Raw genomic sequence first — 20838 nt, forward strand, 5'->3', positions numbered from 1 at the left:
TTTTTTTTTTTTTTTCTCTCTTCTTAGTGAGTGTGATAGTACTAAACCCCTTTCATTAGGCCGTTAGCGTATCGCTCCCAACATGGGAATCCGTGATCGGATTGTCCAGAAAGGAGAAATGGCTCCTAGACCAACTCGAATGGAGCTATCCACGGTAAGTAAGCCACATACCCTCTCTCGCAAAGAAGCGGCATCAACTAAATACGTCACAAGGTTCTACCTCAACAAACCAATTCGCGATCTCTCCGATGCAGTTCTACGCCGACTCCAGATTACCGACACAACTGTCAACTGCATGGTATTCTCTTCTGCTACTGACGCTCGCCAATGCGCCACAACCATCAAGAAATTACCGTCCGAGAATCCGATAGCAGTCGAGGTAGTCCGGTTTGTCATGCCTCTGGAGTCAAATCTAGGAGATACCAGTGCGCACTGGGCCAACTTTGCTGCGGTCTTATACCCGTCCGATCAGGTGAAGGGGGCCATGGCCTTCTGGCGGGACACTGGCTCAGGTCTATCCACACGCCACGCGCAGTTCTGTCTGGAGGAACTGGACTATCTTGACTCTGACTCTGATGTTATCGAATATCGCACGCCATCTCCCAGGAAGAGGTGCCGGGGCGAAATCCCGCGGTCTCTTACCTGGATGCGGGCCGCGGTTGCTAACAAGCATGAGGTGAAATCATTCCTTGCAAACCTGGCTACGTCTGAACAACCAGGACGGAAAGCCGTAAGCCCCGATGATATCTTCCTGTATCCCACTGGAATGAATGCTATATACTCGCTCTCGGAGGCTTTAGCTTCGCCAGAGTCCAAGGTTGCCATGTATGGGTAGGTATCTCACAATGGACCTCGGTGCAAAGTTACCTCCTTGAAATGACCAATTCTAATGAGATGTCCTACAGATGGCTATACCCAGAGACAGTCGACGTCATCCGACGAGGTGTATGGGCCGAATGTCTCTCCTATAAATACGGCACCGAGGAGGAATTGGATCGATTGGAGACCCTCCTGCAATCCGGCCAAAAGATCAAGGCGTTATTCTGTGAACTGCCAAGCAATATCACCTTGGCGTCGCCAAACCTGCAGCGGATTCGTACCCTGGCAGATAAGTACGGCTTCGTTGTCGCCTGCGATGACACCGTTGCCGGCTATGTCAATATCGATGCGCTTCCGTACGTAGACGTCATGATGTCTAGCCTAACCAAGACGTTCAGCGGTGCTTCGAACGTCACTGGTGGAGGGTGAGTACAATTTCCAGTATCTGTTATTATCAACGCATCAAACTCCTAACTCTTCTCTCTCAGCCTGGTACTCAACTCCCACTCCCGCCATTACGACGCCATTCATGCCACTTTATCCAGAAACGATAACATCCATTTCCCTCTCGACCTCGACACCATCCGACAAAACTGCCAGAATATCGTCTGGCGCGTTCAGCAATGCAACAGAAACGCCCTCCCACTCGTCGATCTGTTCAAAGCCCATCCTGCAATCGCTGAAGTAAACCATCCATCCATCGCGCCAACATCAGCCCTATACAAAAGTGTCATGCGCAGGAACGGCGGCTACGGCAATGTGATGAGCATCGTCTTCCACGACCCGCGCACAGCCGAGCATTTCTACAACGTCTTTGATGTCTGCAAGGGATCAAGCTTTGGAACGAATTTCACATTGGCAATCCCATATGTTCAACTAGCCAACTACTGGAATCAAGACAAGGTCGCAAAGCATGGCGTGCCTCGGCACATCATCCGGATCAGCGTCGGTCTGGAGGATCAAGAGCAGATCGTGAAAGCAGCAGCAAAGGCACTAAAGAGCGTGGATGAATTCGATTCCAAGAAACTTCGGAACTGATCAAACTTAATGCTTTACCCCCCCCCCCCCAAAGATTGCTCTATCAATCAAGGAATACGTTTATGTCTCCGTTCAATGCGCAATATACAAACCATGACTAAAAGAAGCTAGCCCTAACTCAACCCACCCAAGGATTCCCCCTCCCCCAACACAGTACACCTAAACGACTTCCCTCCCACACTCCCCATCTCCCCCACCGTCCTCTCCACATCCTCCCTAATCACCTGATACGCATCAGCCCCCAACACTAATCTCCCCGGCAACTCCCTCCGCCCCGTAGCAACCTCAAAGAGCATCCGCGCACAATCATCCGGATCAGCCCACCCCTGCTGAGATCTCACGCCCCCCAAATACCCAACCAACAGATCCACAGGCCCCTCCTTCCCCATATAAGCTGGATGTCTATCCGTAACCCGCAGAATCTGCCCCCTGCTCCAAAATCAGAAATCTGATATTCCACTCAGGGAAACATATCCTTCGCACTCGACTCTGTATACCCTTCCAGTGCGAATTTACTACCACTAAGCAATCAGCATTTCTTGTCTCTCCTTCTCACAACCCCCCCCCCCCCCCCCCCCCCCCCCCCCCCCCCCCCCCCCCCCCCCCCCCCCCCACCAAAAGACATCTATTAACATCCCTAAACACTCTCACTGCCCCACAGGCAACATTCACCGGACCCCAGAAGTTCGTTTCTCGGACCCCCCCGTGCCTCATCTGGGATGCCCTCTGCGTCCCCGATGAGGCTGATGCCGGCGTTGTTGACTACGATGTCGATGCGGTGGAAGTGGGCCACTGCAGTGTTTATGACGGTTGTTATGGAGGTAGGGTTTGCTACGTCGAGGGGGAGCCTGAGGATGTTGGGGTCGTTGGAGGGAGAGGTAGGTGAGGGTGGAGGGGCATGGGCTGTGGCGATTAGGGAGTGGTTTGCTGAGTGTACTTTTTGGGCGAGGGATTTGCCGAGGCCGGCTGGTGTGCCGGCACGGTTACTGTTTTTCAGGGGTTAGTTGGTTGGTTTGTTTGGGGGTATGGTTGAAGGGGGGATGTACGTAGTGAACCAGACTGGGGGTTTGGAGAGGGGGGACGAGAGGGCTATTGTTTGGGGTGGTGGGAGGGAGGAGTATTATGTGAGGATGGGATTGTTGGGTTACTTGAGGTGTATGTAGATTCTGGGGATGTAGCTAGGCGGAGGTGTTGATTTATATGCGCCTTGTTGATATATGAGGAGTGTTTTATGCCGCATGGCTTGTATGGATGGGTGGGAGGTATATGTCTTTGTGATATGAAGTGGGGAGGAGGGGTACATAGTATAGGCTACAAAGAATTGCCTATTGGAGGGTCATCGATAATGGAGTCCTTGGAATACAGATCAGGTGTATGAATATATGAATATTGTGTCTTAAGGTGAGATGCATGATTAGGACACAGTTTAATCTTGCCGCTATACTGCTCTAGGAGGCAAGGTGAAAGTAAGCCACGTGAATAGGAAATCATGGTCTTGTATTTACAGAGATATATACAGTATGTATAGATGCTGTGACTATTGCTTTTGTCTTTACGTATCCACTAATAGAGACGTGCATCCTATGTCTACCAGATCAGGTATAGCCATCCTCTTAGGATTTATACTTCAATAATACTTCCAGAACTCTGGGTAGCTAACCTTAGAGTAGCCTTTATGAGGAACAGACACTAGGCAGCATATTCATATATTTCGAATACAGTTGAACGGCTTCACTGTACTGATTTAAATCTTGGTCTCAATTCAACTCTAGAGATAGTATTTTCTGATATATGCATGTCTAGCCGGTCAGAATTAATGCTATGGTAAGCCGTTGTAGGCAACTATCCAGCATGGTACTTAATGGAATCATACTATAACATACAGAAATTTATACAATTACAGTTCCTCTATGGTTCTAGGAGTATACAAAAACACGGTGGGCGGGGCACCGGAAACGGCCGCCTGCTTTTGACCAGTAATGTGCTTCCTATACCGGTATAGCGCCATTTCATTTTGTCCCGATTGTGGGTCCTCCACTTCTTTGCAACCATTCATCCTGCCCAGGTTTTCATCCAATCATGGCTCCCCGCTTAAAGCGTCAGAGATCTGCATCTCCATCTAATTCGGCCCCTCGCCGAAGGTCAGCACGTCTTGAGACGAAGCCTGCAAGCTCATCACAGCGACTCCAGAGAGACTTGTCAATTATGTCTACTGACACTGAGTCTTCGGCGACTTGGCCGTCCTTGGCAGCGGCAGCGAAGGAAAGGCTGGCAAAATACCAGCCTGAACATCGAGTTCACGAACATATACTCCAACCATCCTTAGATGCTTTTATTACGTGGTTACCGGAAGGCGGCCGGGAATCCGTAGCGAGGGATATTGTAAATGCAACTACGGACAAGGATCTCTATGATGTTTTTCATAATCTACTCACTGGCCTTGCAGTGCCTAGTAAGTCCAGGAAATACTGGTCTGAAGCAATAAGCATCTCTAGTTAATCTTTGGGAGCAGTGAAAGCTCGCTCTAAACAACAATCTGTCACAGAATCGCCACATCCAAGACGGCAAGCAAATGTAGAGGCCGTAGCCGCAACACTCAAACAGCCAGAAACTCGTGATCCAGCCTTCCGGGATCTCTGTCTCCGACGTGATCACAATTGCTGCGTCATAACCAGCCAGATGGACACTGACTACTGGGAGAAGCTTGGCTGTCCAGATGATATCAATTTTGGGCCTACTGAAGGCGCACATATTATTCCATTTTCTTATGCATCATGGGACAAATCATCTGTAATATGTCCTCAGTGTATGAATATTCATATACTGACAAGTGCTAGAAACCACCAAATGATAGTTCAAGTGCATGGGAGGTGCTCTGGCGCTGTTTCCCTCGTGTTCGGCAACAGGGAGTATATGTTGAAACCATCAACAACCTGTCAAATGGAATAACATTGCGAGACTCTGTCCATACCCAATTTGGGAAATTCTCTATTGCTCTTAAGCCTACTGTAAGTAGCCAACGGTCTGGGATATATACTATTATTAGTTTTGCTAACAGAGAGATGTGCAATTAGAATTGTGATAACATTTATGAAATTAAGGTCTTCAGGAGATACCCAAATTTGGACAGACAACAACTTCCTGAGAGTGGCTATATTGAATTGAAGAAAGCAGATGATGCGCAAGACCTGGACCTCCCTAGCCCTGCCCTTTTAGACTGTCATTACCGACTTGCTGAGATCTTGAATGCATCAGGGATGGCAGAGGTGATTGAGCGCAATTTTCGGAAGTGGGAGGATCTCAAGGGCAGTGCTCCCAATTTACTCAGAGCGGATGGGGGAACAGATATTGGACACTTTTTGCGTGCTGGCCTATGGGAACGCGTTGCTGGATAATCACCTCCTTGACTGACTGAAACAAGGGTGGCAGTAGCTAGGTCGTCCGTGTGCATAGACACACGTGATGATAAGAACCGTGCTGGTGAGCAAGACGCTGAAAAAGGCCTGAAGTGCAGCCGTTTTTGGCCTTGTGCTCACCGTATCATCGTTAAATGGAGTATACTCCTAAACCAGCCGCCCTAGAGCTAATGCTTATAAAAAACCAGCTAAGCATCACCCAATAACCGCCCCATTTCCAAGCTCCACCCAATCCCATGACGCAATACCCCACCTGCCAATCCCTACCTTTATCTTTATGTACTGCAGTTAGTACCTTGTCTTCTCCATCACTAAGTACAGAAAAATATTTATATATATAATATATATATAACTCGCAATGGCCCCCCGCTGCTTCATAATCCGTCACGGCGAGACCGAATGGTCCCTCAATGGCCGCCACACAGGCACCACAGATCTCCCGCTAACAGCCAACGGCGAGAAACGTATTAAAGCGACAGGAAAAGCCCTGGTCGGGAATGACAGGTTGATAGCGCCGAAAAAGCTGGCTCATGTGTATGATTTCCCTTCCTGTTCTATTAAAAAATTTCAACAGTAGATCGTATAGTGTTAACTGGGGGTGAAATTGTATAGGTATGTTTCGCCGCGGGCTCGTGCGCAGCGGACGCTGGAGTTGCTGGAGATCGGATGCAGAGAGAGACTTCCTTGGACGGAGGCGCGGAAGCCCGAGGATGAGGAACCGATTCGGACGGAAGCCAAGGTCGAGGTCACGGAGGCTGTTCGGGAATGGGACTACGGGGATTACGAGGGGTTGACGAGTAAGCAGATTAGAGAGATGAGGGCTGCGAAAGGGGAGGCACCGTGGGATATTTGGAGAGATGGATGTCCCGGTGGAGAGTATGTCATGATTATCAATCCCTCTTTTTACTAACGTGAGACTTGCTCGCTAACTACTATCGAATGAACCAGATCCCCAGAAGATGTTGTCCGCCGACTTGATGCCCTTATTGCTGATATCAGGAAGAAATTCCACGGTCCGTGTTTTAACGGTGAAAGTGGACAAGGAGACGTTCTTGTTGTCGCGCACGGCCATATCCTACGGGCTTTCGCCATGCGTTGGACTGGAAAGCCGTTGACTGAGACAGCGCTGATTCTGGAAGCTGGAGGAGTGGGCACACTGAGGTAAGACCTGTTGTAGTACCGATTTTTTTTCCAACGAGCCGCTGTTAATCGTATCAGTTACGAGCATCACAACATCGAGGAACCGGCCATCATCCTCGGAGGAGGCTTCGTCGTTGAGAACTAGGTGGGCGATTGCAAATGACATCTCTTCGTATCCCGCAAACATGATATCTTCAAGGGCTATCTGTCGGGATTCGCCAGTCAGTAAATAGAATAGACTAAATTAAATGATCAACCCGGGCAAACCTCAAAATATATATATATATATATTGAAAAAGGAATATAGACTCACCCAATGGATCTCAGGTTACCAAATAATCACAATTCAGTCCTTCTTATCCGCATTGCTCTTGACACCCTCCTCTCCCAGCACCTTGGCCGACCCCATGAAGAGCGCCCCGACATAGCCGCCCAAGAAGCGCATATCCTCCGCTTGTACAGAAGTCATACGGAGAAGGTTTTGCGTGTCAGCCAGGTTGGCATTCAGCTGTTCTAACTGAGCCTGTAAATTGGCATACTGCCGAGTCTTGGCGGCGGACATAGAGGAAGGGCCAGTGGCAGCGGTCGAAGATGGAGGAAGCATGGAATGGCGGGGGAGTGATTGTGGGTGGCTGTAGTGATGGGCAGGAGGCATTGTGGACCGGTGTGTCGGTTTGTTTAATTTTTTTTTTTGATAGATAATTGTACAGGCTTGTTTATGTTTTGAGGCACACAGATCGCAATTTCTTTTCCTGACTTGAAATAAGTTGAAGGAGATGGATTCAGGTTTGTTTACACAATCAGTGGGGCGTCGCTTTGGGGATCCAGGTCGGTCACGTGGAGCTACGGATGAGGAACAGAAAAGGAACGATCCGCTGGATTGGAGCAAATAACTTCTATCGTTCCTCTAATATGCATGTACAACACCATACACTTGACTATACATCAGACAGCCTCCCTTGTCTCGGTTATGCAAACGTTTGGATCATTCAAAACACTCGTCGTGACATGGCAGGATAACCATCTATGTATCATGCGAGCTTCAAGTCTCGTTGATTGTCAATGACATGGTCCTAATCGAATAAATAGCCGCCGTGTCAAGACTTCATCTCGGCTTTCTCATCAATATCTTGCAAGAACGCGAACCCACGCCAACTCTGATCACTCAATCAACCGAATAAATCAGACTCCTGCTCTTTTTTTATGCGCCAGAAACCAGACCACGAACGTAGAGATCACAGGGCTACTAGGATGCTCCACACCAGAGCCCATGTACAAAGCAGACAGAATGGCTGAGGACAAGGATGGAAAGAAAAAAAGGAAATGAGTCAAAGGAGAGCATGCATGTCACAAAACAGTGGAGATGATGATGTTGGAGATACAAGGAAATAAGAAGCCCACTAGAAGGTAGTGTACAACATTCTTTCATGCAGTAAGAAGGCCAAAGAAAATGAGATGAGTCGTGGGCGACTGAAAATGGATGTTTGTGGTATAATTGCAAGAAGTCAAATCATACTTGTCGGATCGAGCTTTCGGGCTCGCCTTCATTAAAATAGAGAATGCCACGAAGAGAAAAGAGTTAAAAAGGGAAAGTAAACAACCACATGTAACACGCGCGCCCGACCACTCCAAAGCAGTAGCATAAAACGAGAAGATGTCCCGTATGTCCCTTGATGTATATGTAATGAACTGAACAAGAATATAAAGTTTCAGTCCGCTCCTACCCTCCTTGCCAAGTATCTTATTAAAAAGAAAATCTTGTACAAAGCCAAGTGGGATCCCCACGGGCGGCGGCTGCGAACCAGAGGGGGAAAGAATGGAACAGGAAGTAACCAGACGAGTACGTATAGAACAGGGCTCTGGAGCTCAGCGTTTAGTGAAGGGAGGGACGGAGTACGGCGGGCTGTGTCGGTCAACGAACGGGCGTCGCAGCTTGTTGGGTATTCAAGCTAATTTGGCTGCTATGGGCCGAGGTTTCCGAATCAATATTCGCACTGGCCCCGCTATCACCACTCTCCGCGCTGGCGCTCGCACTTCCGGTCAGACTTCTATGCTTGGGAGTGCCCTTGGCTAAAGACGAGTTGCTCACCCCATAATGTTGCTCAACTTGCTGCGGACCTACCGCATTACCTTGTCCAGGCGGGTGTCTAGGGACCGGCGCCCGCATGTGTCCGGGCGGCGAGGGTTGGCCGCCTCGAGGACCGCTCGGTGGGCCTAAGCTTTGATCTTGAGAGGTTGATGGTCGGCCCATTCGAGGGCCGAGTGGGCCATACGGAGGAGTCGCCGGAGATTGGCTGTTCCTCCTGCTCGTTGGATAAGGATGTGGCGGGTAGTCACCCATTCGGCTGGCTGTCAGCGAGTTGGCACGCGATCCCGCCTGAATATGATTTCTGTCAACCGCTCCGTAGCGATTAGATGAGTATGCCATCATAGGATTGTCCATGAGAGAATCGTGAAGACCAGGGATTTCCTGCATGATCCTATCGCTGGTACGTTTCCTTCCTCCAAAGTATCGACTGAAAGACGACCCGGGCCTGCTGCCACCGCCGCCGCCGTTATTTACAGTGATTTCGGGGTTTTTACGGAATTGGCTGGCGCTAGGAGCCGATTTCTTTGCCCGTCGTGATGTGAGACTCAACATATCCACTTGGTCCGGATCGATTGATGGGATGGGTAACGCATCCATTGGGTCGAAATAATCATCTTCGTCCTCCTCATCAAACGTTGATCTCGGAGGTGGAGGGCGTCGAGGGCCTCCTCGACGCATGCCCATTTCCTGCTCCCTAATCTGTAATTCGCGCTGTCGGATCGCCAGTTCTCGTTCCCTTAAAGCCAGGTCTGCTGCGGAAGATGGAGGCCCAGGGGGCATATCAGGATAGCCGTTAGTGCCGTTCTGAGGTAGCCCATTCTCTGCGGCTACAGCCGCGGCTGAAGCAGCGTCATCATACATGACGAGGTGACTGAACTCCTCAAGTCCTTCCAATGATGGATCACGAGGAGGCATTCTGGCCGCTTGAGGCTGTGCGCTCGGAGGCCTAGACATACCCGGTGGAGGAGGCCCGCGTCTAGGCATCATTCCGGAGGGGGTTCTACCGCCACGCATAGGACCATTCATACCTCTCGGCGGAGGTGCCGAAGACATCCGTGGTGGTGGTTGAGCCAGTACCGGTGGGGGAGATTCATTTGTCCGGGGCTTACTCAAATTCATGGCATTGACATGATGAAGAACTGCATAGAGAGTCTCGATCCGCGGGACACGAACACCTGATTCAGTCGCCAATTTGACCGGAGATCCAAGATACGTCTCTATTTCCATGGGACGGCGCGACTGGAAATCCTGATACATCGTATTCGGTGCACCGTTAGCGGTCATCGTCTCGATCGTCTTCTGAGCGAAGTCACTTGGGAAAGAGCACGCGTTCGCACGTGCCAGCTGAAGAAGCTCCTCGATGATATCCAACACAAGCTGGCGGACTCCGACCTTCTCGAGAAGTTGTGCGTGGTTGGAGGTTTCGAACATTACACTGGTGGGGTAAAAAGCGATAGGCCTGTAGCATCGTAGTTAGCGAGACTGAAATTCTTCGAAAGAAACCTCTATCACAACTCACCCTATCATACGATCGAATTGTTCCTGTCTGATGTTTTCGGATACTTTGCAGTCGACTTGACCAGAAGCCAGTGTCATCGCCAGCGCAGCCGCCATATCATTTTGAATCGAGGAAGGAATACTGGTCTGTTTATGTGTCGCACCCACCCAGATCTCCGATGAGTTCAGATGCTCAAATTCGCTGGCTCCAATCTGAGAGATTTCCACTCCTGACACAAGCGAAAGAACGACGTTTGTAGGAAAGCGCTGCTCCAAGTGTGATTCTACTCCTAGTGTGTTCGTCGTGTTTACGAGAATACACGTATGTTGAGGGGTAACGACGGATTCGATGACGGCTGCCAGGTCGTAAACATCGGGAAGTGCCTTGACGCATAAGATAACGTAGTCAAATGCATTCTCGCGAGATGCAGCATCTTCGGGTGTCCGAACAACTGTCTCGAAGGGCTTACAATCAGTGTCCGACCAGAGAACAAAGACCGTACGCAGCAGGGGATAACCACTTGACTCACCGTGACGGGGTTTAAAACGCTCATTGCCGAAAGCTTTCGACCTAAATCACCATATTAACGAATCGCTCGGAAGCACCGGGATACCAGAGCGACGTACTTGAAGGATACTCCATATTGGGATACTGCTTCGTAACCAGATTTCCAGACCAGTGTCACATCGCAGGAGGTTGTCGCCTGAAGTCTCCACGACAGGAAAGCCGAGATAGCATTGCTGCCGACTAAACAGAGTCTCGTTAGATGACGGCCCATTCTGAAAGTTTTGGCGGGTAATTTTCAGTTGCAAAAGGGCCCGTTTATTAAAATGACAGGAGATCTGTCATCAAAGGCAGATTGCAACACGCTTTCCCGAGGGTTATACAAGTACGAACCTGATAAAATGCGCAAGCGCGGCGGAGGAGCCATAATTAGCAATCAAATATGGAAGGAAGCTCTCCCGCCAACCCAGAGTCGAAATAAAGGCGAGAAACGAGATTTATCTGGGAGAATGAAACTCCAGGACAACGACTGGAGGCGCGATTGACGCTGCCTACCACGGGACGAAAGAGCGCAATATCACGACCGAAGCCAGGGCGAATTCGCGATGATTCAAAAAGAAAAAAAAGGACTCTTGCGATAAGGAAAAGGACTAAAGAAAACGAAAGTAAGGGGAATCACCACAGGACAATTAAAAATGGAAAGGGGATCGAGGAAAGGAACCAAACGAAAGGAGAGATTGACCGTAGGGAGAGAAGGAGAAAGAGAGAGAGAGACAGTAGTATAGTGAAAGGGGATGAGGGAAGGAAAAGGGAAAAGAGGTAGAGGGGGGGAGTGAGAGTGAGAGATTCGATGGACGGATGCAGAATAGTTGGTTTTGATGGAAGATGTGCCAGCTCTGGGCGGAAAGGCAGCCCAAAGTAAGCCTATGGAGCAGAATCTGTAAAGTTATCTTTTTTTTTCTTTTCTTTTTTTTTTTTTTTTTTTTTTTTTGCAATCACCAACAGGTCTTAACGGTCGTGGATCCCCCGCCAGGGCTCGAACCGGAAACGGAGCGCAGGGAGACGAATGACTGTCAACGGAGAGGGGGGAGGACTCTGCAAGCGAATACAGTCGCAGGCTATATGGAAATGGAATGAATGTTAAGGGGGGGAGAAAGAAAAAAAAGAAAAGAAAAATCCCAAATCAAATAATAATAATAATAATAATAGTGATAGTAATCAAAATTAAAATCAGATCAGATCAAAATATTCGAGTGACTTATTCCCGTACAGACCGGAGTCATATTCATTAATTCCGCTTCTATCGGAAATGGAGAAGATAAGTCAGAGAGAAAGAAATAATAATATCAGATTTAAATAATACTACGACTATGTATGGATGGTCATTGTTCCATTTCTTTTCCCCCTCTATTTATTTTTTTTTTTATAATAAACAGAAAAAGGATTTTTCTCTTTCGTCCGTTTATTTTTAATCTTATTTAGGAGGCGAAACGGGGGATTTCTGATGGTTGAGAACCATGGGCATAACTAACAATACTACTTACTCCCTTCCCTGTTCTTTTTCTGGGTTCCAGTTCCTATTAATCCTTACCTAATTTAACACATCTCACAGTAGAACAAATATATTATGTACATAATAATAGAAATCAATCAATAATCGTCTTCTTTCTACTTCTTTCTGCTTAAATCTATCTATACCCGCAATTCGATATTAGCTCTAAAGATAGAGAAAGTAACTATACCCTCCTAAGGACGGAGAGACATCGTCACCATCGTCATCACCTTTACAGAAAGGAAAGGGAAAAAAAAAAGTCAATTGAAATTGATTATAGTGGATGATTCATGAGACACGACAACACCCACTCGAGTTAGTTGGAGCCAACCATGATACAGGAATCACCCAATCGGCCGCAGCTGCACATCCTCCCGTTGACCACATCCACCCGAACCCACATCGTTTGTTGGATGGTCGAGGTCAGAAAACCGGGATTCATCCGCTAGTAATCGGCCTCGGCGACATTGGATTGGTCTCTGGGGGAGTTGATGGAGAAGCTCGTCAACTAGTCGGGATTGAATCATGGATTTACCAAGTACTTCTCGCGCTTAGCCTGACTTCCTTTCACCATAGCGCCCACAACTAACCCGATTCTAGTAACCAGCTAGAATAAGGTCCAACACAGGAACCCGATACGAACTGAAAACTAGAACTAATGGGGTCGTCCATGAATCCATATCATATCCCCCTCGCCCTGAGACATAATATAAGCAGCTCGTCCCTCTCCATCCTTCACCCCATCCGTTCATCTTCCCACAATATACAGAAAATGCCGTCCAGGTTGAACCACTACAAAACGGCAAAGAGTCCGCGCTCAAGGTTGCACCATCATTGAACAAAGAAGCCACTGACACCAGAAGTGTCACCTCACCCTCCACAATTAAAATCACCAGTCACAATTTTCTCGCAAGAAAATTACCCATGACCATGAAACTGAGTCTGTGTGTAACAGAGCTTCACAATGATATGTCCCGTATCATGTCTAAAATCACGGCTATCACCGTATATGTTGTTCCTTTAGCTTTCTACTAATTCCAGCCCCTCAATTGGGGAGATACACACAAGCTAATCCCTTTCTTCATTGCCGAACCAATATCAACTCTAACTTAATCTTATCCTTCATCCGTGGGAAGAAGGGATATCCCATCCCAGATCGGAAATCACACCTTTCGGGAAGGGGGAGGCGGTGTTGATTCCTTCCGGCATGCCACTGGAGCAGGGATCGATCGACAATTCCAGGGTCCGATGACTAAGGCCATACAGGCTGTTTGCAGTGACAACTCGTGATTCATGTATGATAGCTACTTCGCCTTACTACTTATGGCCTGCAGTGCATGAATGCATGTTAGTTACATCCTGCCAGGCACGGAAGTCTTCCAGATAAACTTCAGAGTCGGGACGAGCGCATGGAAGATCTCCCATGTGGTTGGGCATTGTTTGGCCCTCAAAAGGCCATTGTTTGGAGTGGGATTGAGAACCACGCAGAGATGGGGAAGGAAACCTATGCAAAGAAGCCAAGGGCTTGTTTCGGGTCTTTTTCATGGTGCTCCTTCCCTAGGTCCGAAATTAATTGAAACAATGGTGGAGGATGGGGGAGTCAGTTAATAATCAGTCGACTTGCATAAGTAACAGCGAACTCTTGTCGCTGGTAAGTATTTATGATTTAGCAGGACTCTAATCCTCCGCGTATTCACCAACATCCATATCACGTCCGAACAAAAAAACAAAGAAGAACTGTACAATACACAACCTATGACTCGACCATCAGATATGAGAGGGAAAAAAGTTCCAAAACAATTTGGAAACCATGGTCCAGACCTTTGAAGACGCCGATCAAGCCGATTGTTCAAACATCGCCGGTGGGTCCCCATTCTTGGCGAAATCTAGCGTGGTACTCTAGTTGCCCCGGAGGACGAATCATGTTCCTCTATCTTTAGTGCCTGTTTCTATCTATGGAACCACCCAGTGGGCCAGGTACATATCAATCTTCCAATAATAGCGGGGGGAGAAAGATTGAATTCTGATCTCCTCAAGTACGTACTTCAACATTGCCTTTGTGATGAAATTGAGAAAGTCGCAACAGCCGAAGAATGTACTCCGTACGCTTGCGGCAATCATGGTCTGATGGTTGCGGCTAAAACCCGAATAGTCCTCTTCAGAAGGCTGTTAATAAAATGAGACAGGCCCATTGCATAAAACAACACATTCCATGTACTAGTATTTATGTAGTTACACAACATCATGGCCGAATTGGTGGTGAAAATCCCGTGACGACTGCATTTGGCCGCCGACTTCAATACCATGAGCATTCTCTGCAATTCAGCACCACCACCACCCCCTCCCCCTCCTCTCTCTCTCTCTCTCTCTCTCTTCCACCGAACTCCAGACGGCATACGTAGCAGGACACCTCAGCAGTGGGATATAACGCAAACACTGGGTAACCATTCACCAGCCCCACATCTATTCGCCCCCGATCGATCGAGTCGGTCCCCCCAAGACTGCTTAGTTTTCCCAGCCCAGACAGAGACTACAGGGAAGATAAAACACCTGGCGTCTTGGTTACATCCGTATGCACCACTCTCATGCACGTAAGACATACGCCTTGGATATAACAGTTACAGTGTTACACAGTAAAACGCCATGCCTTCGAATGTCTTAGGCATCCGCAAAAACAGGAAACCAATTTCAAGCCACACGGCCTTAGTCTTGTCTTGTCCTCAAAAGCGGCGGGAAGAATTGCCGCTTTGAGGCTAGTCACAGCATCCATCAAGCCAGCCGATAGATACTGAAGTACTTCCAGTAGTACTAAAAAGTACAGTTACAGCTTATCTGTACATTCAACGCTGCCTGGAATATGGACTTAATGAGTGTTGAATCGGGCCAGTTTGACCGATTCCAGTTAGTATTGGTGTCGGATAGGAGAGGAATGAAAAAATATAAAAATAAAAATAACCGACCACAACTTTCCCCCCTCCCTTTAAACCCACTCAAGAATGTCCATCAACAGCCCTCCCAGCCACACCTCGCCTTGGTCCTCACCCTCACTAAACCAGTCTAGGAACAAACATCCATGTCGTCTTCCTTTTTCTTCCTAACGCCCAAAAAGAAGGTGAAAAAAAGAAGAAATGAAAAAAAGGATAAGTCCCCATCTTACAACACGCAGCAACCCGCTTTCGACCTGTCATACAGAAAACAAAAGGAAATACCCTCCATCAGAAACAACCCCCAACGTGCCCCTAATAGTCTACAATACGTCATAAATGAAATCATCGGCGAACATCCAAGATATTGATTGACTTCGCCATTATTCCCCCGCGGCGGCGCGGTGGCACAAAATGATCGTCAAAGACTCAATCCCAAGTCTCACCCATTCGCGAAGCTTAATTGCGTCCAATTCAATACGTGGAGCCAAAAAAAAAGGTATTAGATTAAATTGATTTGATTAGGTTAGTTAAGTTCATGGGGGCAGAAGGCGGCACCGCCACGATACGCTACTGTACTTCTTCTGTGGGCCAAAAATGAAAGTGTGGAACCACCACTATCGTTAATCCGGTGAGTGACTGGTACGGAGTAGTTAGTCACTGACGCGCGTGGGCAAGCTGATTGCGTCGGGGTAATCATTGTAAGTGCAAATTTTAATAGCGATCAACGGGAAGACAAAAGGGTTGACCGCAAACAACGGGACCCAAAGGGGTAAGAATAATCTTTGGTTTACACGATGTCGTTGTCCATGGGTTGATGGGGAGGTAAAGTGGTTTGTCGGGAAATCACGGTACTTTGTACTTTTGATGAGCAGGGACCAGAGGGTGGCCGTCAACCCTCTTCTCTGCCTTGTTTACTGTCTGCCGATCCCACTCGCGGGCCAGATTTTCTTCGAGCTCCCCTTTGCTTCTGACAAGCTCTTCCGAGGTCACCCGCAGGTTTCATCTTGCCTATGGTCCCATATATGAATGACAACATATTTAGCCAACACTGTCACTCGAGGATCTGCGTCTTCGTACAATTACATTGGATATATCTGACAATTCCTTACGCATACTCGACCCGAGGAATAGCAATTGAGATTTATATGTAATACAGTTGACACCCTATCAGAGGCACTGGCACCACCCTAAATGTTCTCTGAGGCACCTAGTAGTGATCAAACATGACTTGAGTATGCTTTTCTCCCATCCTTTCCCATCCTGCCAACCAGTGCCTCACGGAGAAGCAGCAAAAGACACTTGACGGAAACAAAAACACAACCGAACCATCGCGCCAAAATATCACAGAAATAAGACGGAAAGTGAAAAAGAAAAAGAGGAATCAAACTAGAAGATGATGAAATATCAAATTGCACCAGACACGGTATATTGACAGTCATGGCGTTTATGCCATGTAGGTGCTGGAGTCGACGCCACCCTCGGGATATTCACTGCGTATACCATTAGTCCCTGATAGGAAAGATGAGGTCAGGAAGAAAAGTCAGGCTACATACGGAAGAGCAACTTCGAAACGCTTCTCAATGTCCTTGAGGACCTTCTCGTCCTCCTCGTTGCTGACGAACGAGATGGAGAGACCCTTGGTACCGAAACGACCGGCACGACCAACACGGTGCAAGTACGAATCGGCGTCCGCAGGCAAGTCGTAGTTGATAGCAAGGTTAATACGCTCGATGTCAATACCACGTCCGAAGACATCGGTAGCAACACAGATACGCTTGTTGAACTCCTTGAACTCCTTGTAGCGTTTGATACTAGCATACCCGTTAGTAACAGGAACTACTGTTTCCGTCATTCCACAGACTTACCGCTCCTCCTGGCTCACACCAGAGTGAACCGCGATACTAGGGAAGTTACATTCGCGCAAGAGCTTGTCCAGCTCGTTCGCACGAAGGGTGCTCTTCACGAAGATAATGACCTGGTTGAACTCGAGGCTGTCTAAGAGTTCGTTCAGCTTCCGGTTCTTTTCGGCCTCGCTGAGCTTAATGTAGTACTGCTGTAGACCATGGAGGGTGAGTTTGGTGTCGTCGTCCACATAGACTTCAAGGGGGTTCCTCATGAACTTCTTGCACACTGGACGGATCTCCTGGGAGAGAGTGGCGCTGAACATCATGACTTGCTTGTCGGCTGGTGTAGCACGGAAAATTTCCTGGACATCGCGGCGCATGTCTATAGCGAATGTGAGTAACGAAGTTTGAAATATTACTTTGGTTGGCATTTCTACTCACCGATCTGGTCGAGCATCTTGTCACACTCATCGAGAACAAATGCCTTGACGTTACGCAGCGAAAGCTTCTTGTCGCGAACAAGGGCATTCAGACGACCCGGTGTACCGACAACAATGTTGGGGTACGATTCTTTGTTAGATAGCACTTCGACGTCCTTCTGGATGGGGGTACCTCCGTAGAAGACGGCAGTCTTTACGTCGGGAAGGTACTTGCTGAAACGAGCATATTCGTTCTTAATCTGGTAAGCCAACTCACGGGTGTGGCACATAACTAGAACAGAGCACTCTCCGGGGACAGGCTCCAGCTGATGAAGGGTGGTCAAAACGAAGACGGCGGTTTTTCCGAGACCAGATTTGGCCTGGCAAAGAACATCGACATTCAGAATGGCGGTCGGAATGCAAACTTGCTGGACTATAGTGAGGCGGAACGGTATGTTAGACTTGTATTCGATCCATAAGACTTTGAGAAAAAGAAAGCAATCCGAGTCGCGAAGTCCGTCCATCCCCCGAGTCGTCGAGTAGTCATGAAAACTTTCGTTTCACATCTACTACCAATAAAAGCCCAAATCGGGCATCTATTCAACTGCAGGTTTGTATCGCTACCAAGAGCGCCCTGCAGGCAGCACGAGAACGCCTGCCGTCCAAGGTGTGGTGGCAAAAGCCCCATGCCTTTCAGATAGCATTTTTGCAAGTCACCCGTTGTTGCCGAGAGCGCAATTACCTGGATGGTTCGCGAATCCAGTCTCACCGTAATTCGCTAATATATAAGCAGCAGGTAGTAACTGCCGAGGTACTACTACCAGCGCAGAGCGACTTGTGTGTATTACCCCAAGCAAACATCCTCATGCCGCCCACAGGCTCGGACGTAATAGGTGGCCAAAAAGCGACTATGGATTCCCCGCGGAGATGGACGGACGTTGGAACATAGAGCAATGGAGGGAGCTTGTGGGAAAGAATGTGATCAACTAACCCTCCGATGGATGTTCGAAACCGCAATCGGTGATGGCACGTAGAAGCTCTCCCTTGAGCAAAAAGTCGCGGAAACCGGTCGAGTGAATACCGACATAGCTTCCCTTCTTGTCCGGACGGCCGCCAGAAACCGTTAGGTCGCCCTTTTTGGCGGAGTCACCATTTGCGGCGGGAGCAGCAGTAGTAGCTGCGGCGTCAGTGGTCTGAAGCTCCTCGTCGGAGTAGTCAATGAGATCCTCCTCGTGAGACATTTTTATGGATAGTGGCGGAACGAAAAATGTTAAGAAAACTCTAGTTGTCGCGAGGCCGCGTTTGTCCCAAAGTAGCGGATCTTCGGGGGGGTTACGGTATCGGTGAGTTAAAGGTGGTGAAAAATTAAAACAAATACAATGAATCAATCGTAATCAGAACGTAATGGCCCTTTTCGATTCTTCGGAGATGAATTGAAAAGCGGGTAATGGTTGGGACGTAAGGGAAGGCGATGGTGATGAAGAGAAAGGTTGAGGTCGCGAGGGATGAGGCTGAGGTCAGAAAGACTGCATCACGTGATTAAGCCTATTAGTCACGCCCGCCTGCCAGGCTCCCGCTTCTGGCTTAGCGTTGATTTGGCACTGAAAGCTTCATCGCAATTGGACCCCTACTCCATTATTCTATTCCTATTATCCTTTCTCCATGTTGTTGTTTTGTTGACCCGGTATCACTTCCTCAATGGCGAAGGCAAAGGGCAAAAAGGGTCTTTCTAGAGGAGCCCATAGCCATATTCGAGCACGGTTAGATTATCTACATAATGCCTCTGCCTATCTACAGTCTGTTGCTACTACCTCCAAGCAACCTAGCAGCCAACTCGTCAGCGAAAATGTTGCCAGTCAAGATGGCCAATCGAAGTCGGCTTCAAAACATATTGTAGCACACCTTTTGAACCATGTCACTACCTCTGAGAAGAAGCCAACTAGCGCGGATGCCAGAGCAAATCTGGATCATCTTCCGCACCTCTCTCGTGTATTTGTATCACAAATGCGTGGAGTATCTCTGAAGACACAGCTGCGGCTATCTGCTGAAACAAAGAGATCATTCTGCAAGCGCTGTGATACGATTTTATCGCCAGGCGTCAGTTGCGTACAAGAAATCAGGAATGAGAGCCGTGATCGCAAAAAGCCATGGGCCGATGTCCAGATCATTCGTTGCACTACCTGTGGGACGGAGAAGCGTTTTCCTCAAACGGAGAGACGGAGCAAGAAGCTTTCTGAGCGTCGAAAGCAAATTAAGCAAGGAAAGGAGCAAGCACCAGCTGCATGAACCTTTCCCCCACTCCGCAACAGCCTAGACAGCCGAGGAACGATTGCAGTTGGTTACTTCTTCTGAGGTGGCGTATTATCACGTCAAAGCGCACCGAGGCGGCACACATTTGGAGACTAGGATACAGACGTCGCTTATCAATTCTCGGGAGTCTATTTACCGTCCAGTGCCCGATTGGGACCGAAAACGAAGCACTGAGCTTCATGTGACCAGTCGTCGATTAAAAGCGCTATCTATGCGGGTGCAGATGTAACTATCCGTTCACTTGGGCAAGTCGCCACGGCAAGTTGCTGGATTGCCCAATAAGGCGAAAGGCGGAACATGAGCTGCCGCTATTTTGTTGGATGACTTCGTTAGGTGGAATGGCTACGGGACCCTTGCAGGAATTATGCGGTTGTCGACGGAAAACCCATGGTCACCGAGCAGGGCTCGGATGCTTCACGTGCTAACCAGTACTCTGGTCGGACCACACGCTAGTCTAGCCAGTGGAATAAAGGGTCTCGTCGATGCAAAATAAGTCGGACATTGTTAGAAGAACCCCCGAGCGAGACACACTCACCAGCGCACACACAAAGCACAGCAAATCAGATGAATTTGGACAGAAATGATATTGGGATGCAGCTAGCCTTAGTCATTACATTTGTACATGAGCCATCTGTGCTGTAGAACACAATCAGCCGTGAAGTTATTCAACATGGTCATAAATCAAATGTCCACTCAATAAGACACAAAGAGAACAATACAGATTGGGGAATCGAGACTGCAGATAAGAGACGGCAAATCCAACTTAAAACGTGAAAGGCGTGGTTCTCGTAACATTTAAACAGCCCGGCGAGGTGAGCAAACAAAAGAACAAAAGAAGCCAACGAGGGAACTCCTACGCTGTAAACACCATGTTGTTTTCTGTCGAGTATCGGTTCATGAAACTTCCAAAGCTCCAAAGATTGCCGCGAGGCAGATAACCCATCTTTAAGCAATTGGCCTCTCCCAATTAAAAGAAGAGAGAAAGAAAAAGAGAGAAAGAAAGGACACAAGACACAAAGAAAAGATCACGTCTGCACAATAGACATCGCTGTAACTGGTAACTGAAATGAACATAGAACGCTGCAATAACACCAATCATAGTAGCACAGGGTCCGCGAGGACAGAGTGGTATATAAACATGGGGATTTCCTTTCAATTTTTTTCAAGGAACCCAAAACTTCCCTTCATTTTTCTTCTGAAACTTGAGTCAAGTCGTACACGCATTTATCATCTCGAGCGTTCGATCATAAGCATCCAAAAGCATGAGAAGGGACCAAGAGGC

The 20838-nt window shown here is 48.2% G+C and overlaps 8 protein-coding genes across 8 annotated transcripts in view; 4 read left to right on the forward strand and 4 right to left on the reverse strand.

Moving 5' to 3' along the window:
* The window catches only part of BDW43DRAFT_280947 (pyridoxal phosphate-dependent transferase), a 2271-nt gene extending 390 nt beyond the window's left edge, over positions 1–1881 (forward strand). The window contains exons 2-5 of the mRNA XM_032042451.1: positions 60–158; positions 214–831; positions 906–1244; positions 1308–1881. Of these exons, the coding sequence (XP_031898732.1) occupies positions 296–831; positions 906–1244; positions 1308–1857 (1425 nt within the window). The 5' untranslated portion in view covers positions 60–158; positions 214–295 and the 3' untranslated portion in view covers positions 1858–1881. The remainder of the gene's footprint in view (positions 1–59; positions 159–213; positions 832–905; positions 1245–1307) is intronic.
* A 613-nt stretch (positions 1882–2494) lies between these two features.
* Positions 2495–3913, reverse strand: BDW43DRAFT_312523 (uncharacterized protein; the record flags this gene model as incomplete). Its single annotated transcript, XM_032047382.1, has 2 exons — positions 2495–2843; positions 3786–3913. 2 exons carry the CDS (start codon positions 3911–3913, stop codon positions 2495–2497), a joined length of 477 nt encoding a protein of 158 aa, XP_031898733.1.
* A 23-nt stretch (positions 3914–3936) lies between these two features.
* Positions 3937–5470, forward strand: BDW43DRAFT_320548 (HNH endonuclease signature motif containing protein; the record flags this gene model as incomplete). The annotated part of the gene is made up of 4 exons (XM_032049095.1): positions 3937–4309; positions 4370–4647; positions 4695–4865; positions 4932–5470. The coding sequence occupies 4 exons, from the start codon at positions 3937–3939 to the stop codon at positions 5250–5252; spliced, it is 1143 nt and encodes a 380-aa protein (XP_031898734.1). The 3' UTR covers positions 5253–5470.
* A 161-nt stretch (positions 5471–5631) lies between these two features.
* Positions 5632–6558, forward strand: BDW43DRAFT_312525 (histidine phosphatase family protein; the record flags this gene model as incomplete). The annotated part of the gene is made up of 4 exons (XM_032047383.1): positions 5632–5807; positions 5886–6149; positions 6222–6434; positions 6492–6558. 4 exons carry the CDS (start codon positions 5632–5634, stop codon positions 6556–6558), a joined length of 720 nt encoding a protein of 239 aa, XP_031898735.1.
* BDW43DRAFT_129124 (DASH complex subunit HSK3 family protein) lies at positions 6509–7165 on the reverse strand. Its single transcript, XM_032038162.1, has 2 exons — positions 6727–7165; positions 6509–6618 (listed from the first exon to the last, which is right to left on the reverse strand). The coding sequence occupies exon 1, from the start codon at positions 7066–7068 to the stop codon at positions 6760–6762; it is 309 nt and encodes a 102-aa protein (XP_031898736.1). The 5' UTR covers positions 7069–7165; the 3' UTR covers positions 6509–6618; positions 6727–6759.
* A 1160-nt stretch (positions 7166–8325) lies between these two features.
* Positions 8326–11466, reverse strand: BDW43DRAFT_320552 (ketopantoate reductase PanE/ApbA-domain-containing protein; the record flags this gene model as incomplete). The annotated part of the gene is made up of 5 exons (XM_032049096.1): positions 10898–11466; positions 10627–10747; positions 10530–10570; positions 10022–10451; positions 8326–9961 (listed from the first exon to the last, which is right to left on the reverse strand). Exons 1-5 carry the CDS (start codon positions 10929–10931, stop codon positions 8326–8328), a joined length of 2262 nt encoding a protein of 753 aa, XP_031898737.1. The 5' UTR covers positions 10932–11466.
* Positions 11467–16053: 4587 nt separating this feature from the next.
* Positions 16054–18715, reverse strand: BDW43DRAFT_129271 (ATP-dependent RNA helicase SUB2). Its single transcript, XM_032038164.1, has 5 exons — positions 18238–18715; positions 17269–17679; positions 16849–17209; positions 16537–16794; positions 16054–16473 (listed from the first exon to the last, which is right to left on the reverse strand). The coding sequence occupies exons 1-5, from the start codon at positions 18485–18487 to the stop codon at positions 16428–16430; spliced, it is 1326 nt and encodes a 441-aa protein (XP_031898738.1). The 5' UTR covers positions 18488–18715; the 3' UTR covers positions 16054–16427.
* A 139-nt stretch (positions 18716–18854) lies between these two features.
* Positions 18855–20077, forward strand: BDW43DRAFT_129357 (ribonuclease P Rpr2/Rpp21/SNM1 subunit). The gene has a single exon (XM_032038165.1). The coding sequence runs from the start codon at positions 18945–18947 to the stop codon at positions 19530–19532; it is 588 nt and encodes a 195-aa protein (XP_031898739.1). The 5' UTR covers positions 18855–18944; the 3' UTR covers positions 19533–20077.
* The last annotated feature ends 761 nt before the right edge of the window (positions 20078–20838 follow it).

This window comes from Aspergillus alliaceus (assembly GCF_009176365.1).
Source record: "Aspergillus alliaceus strain CBS 536.65 unplaced genomic scaffold BDW43scaffold_31, whole genome shotgun sequence".
Taxonomy (NCBI): Eukaryota; Fungi; Ascomycota; class Eurotiomycetes; order Eurotiales; family Aspergillaceae; genus Aspergillus; species Aspergillus alliaceus.

Bases quoted from the DNA above. Each gene is read 5' to 3' on its own strand.
- BDW43DRAFT_129271 (XM_032038164.1), bottom strand. From the start codon at position 18,487: ATGTCTCACGAGGAGGATCTCATTGACTACTCCGACGAGGAGCTTCAG. The intron at 17,680-18,237 runs GTTAGTTGATCA...GCCTCACTATAG, and splicing joins TTTCGAACATCCATCGGAGG to TCCAGCAAGTTTGCATTCCG. The intron at 16,474-16,536 runs GTATGTAGCCTG...TGGTATACGCAG, and splicing joins CGTTTCGAAGTTGCTCTTCC to TGAATATCCCGAGGGTGGCG.
- BDW43DRAFT_129124 (XM_032038162.1), bottom strand. From the start codon at position 7,068: ATGCCTCCTGCCCATCACTACAGCCACCCACAATCACTCCCCCGCCAT.
- BDW43DRAFT_129357 (XM_032038165.1), top strand. From the start codon at position 18,945: ATGGCGAAGGCAAAGGGCAAAAAGGGTCTTTCTAGAGGAGCCCATAGC.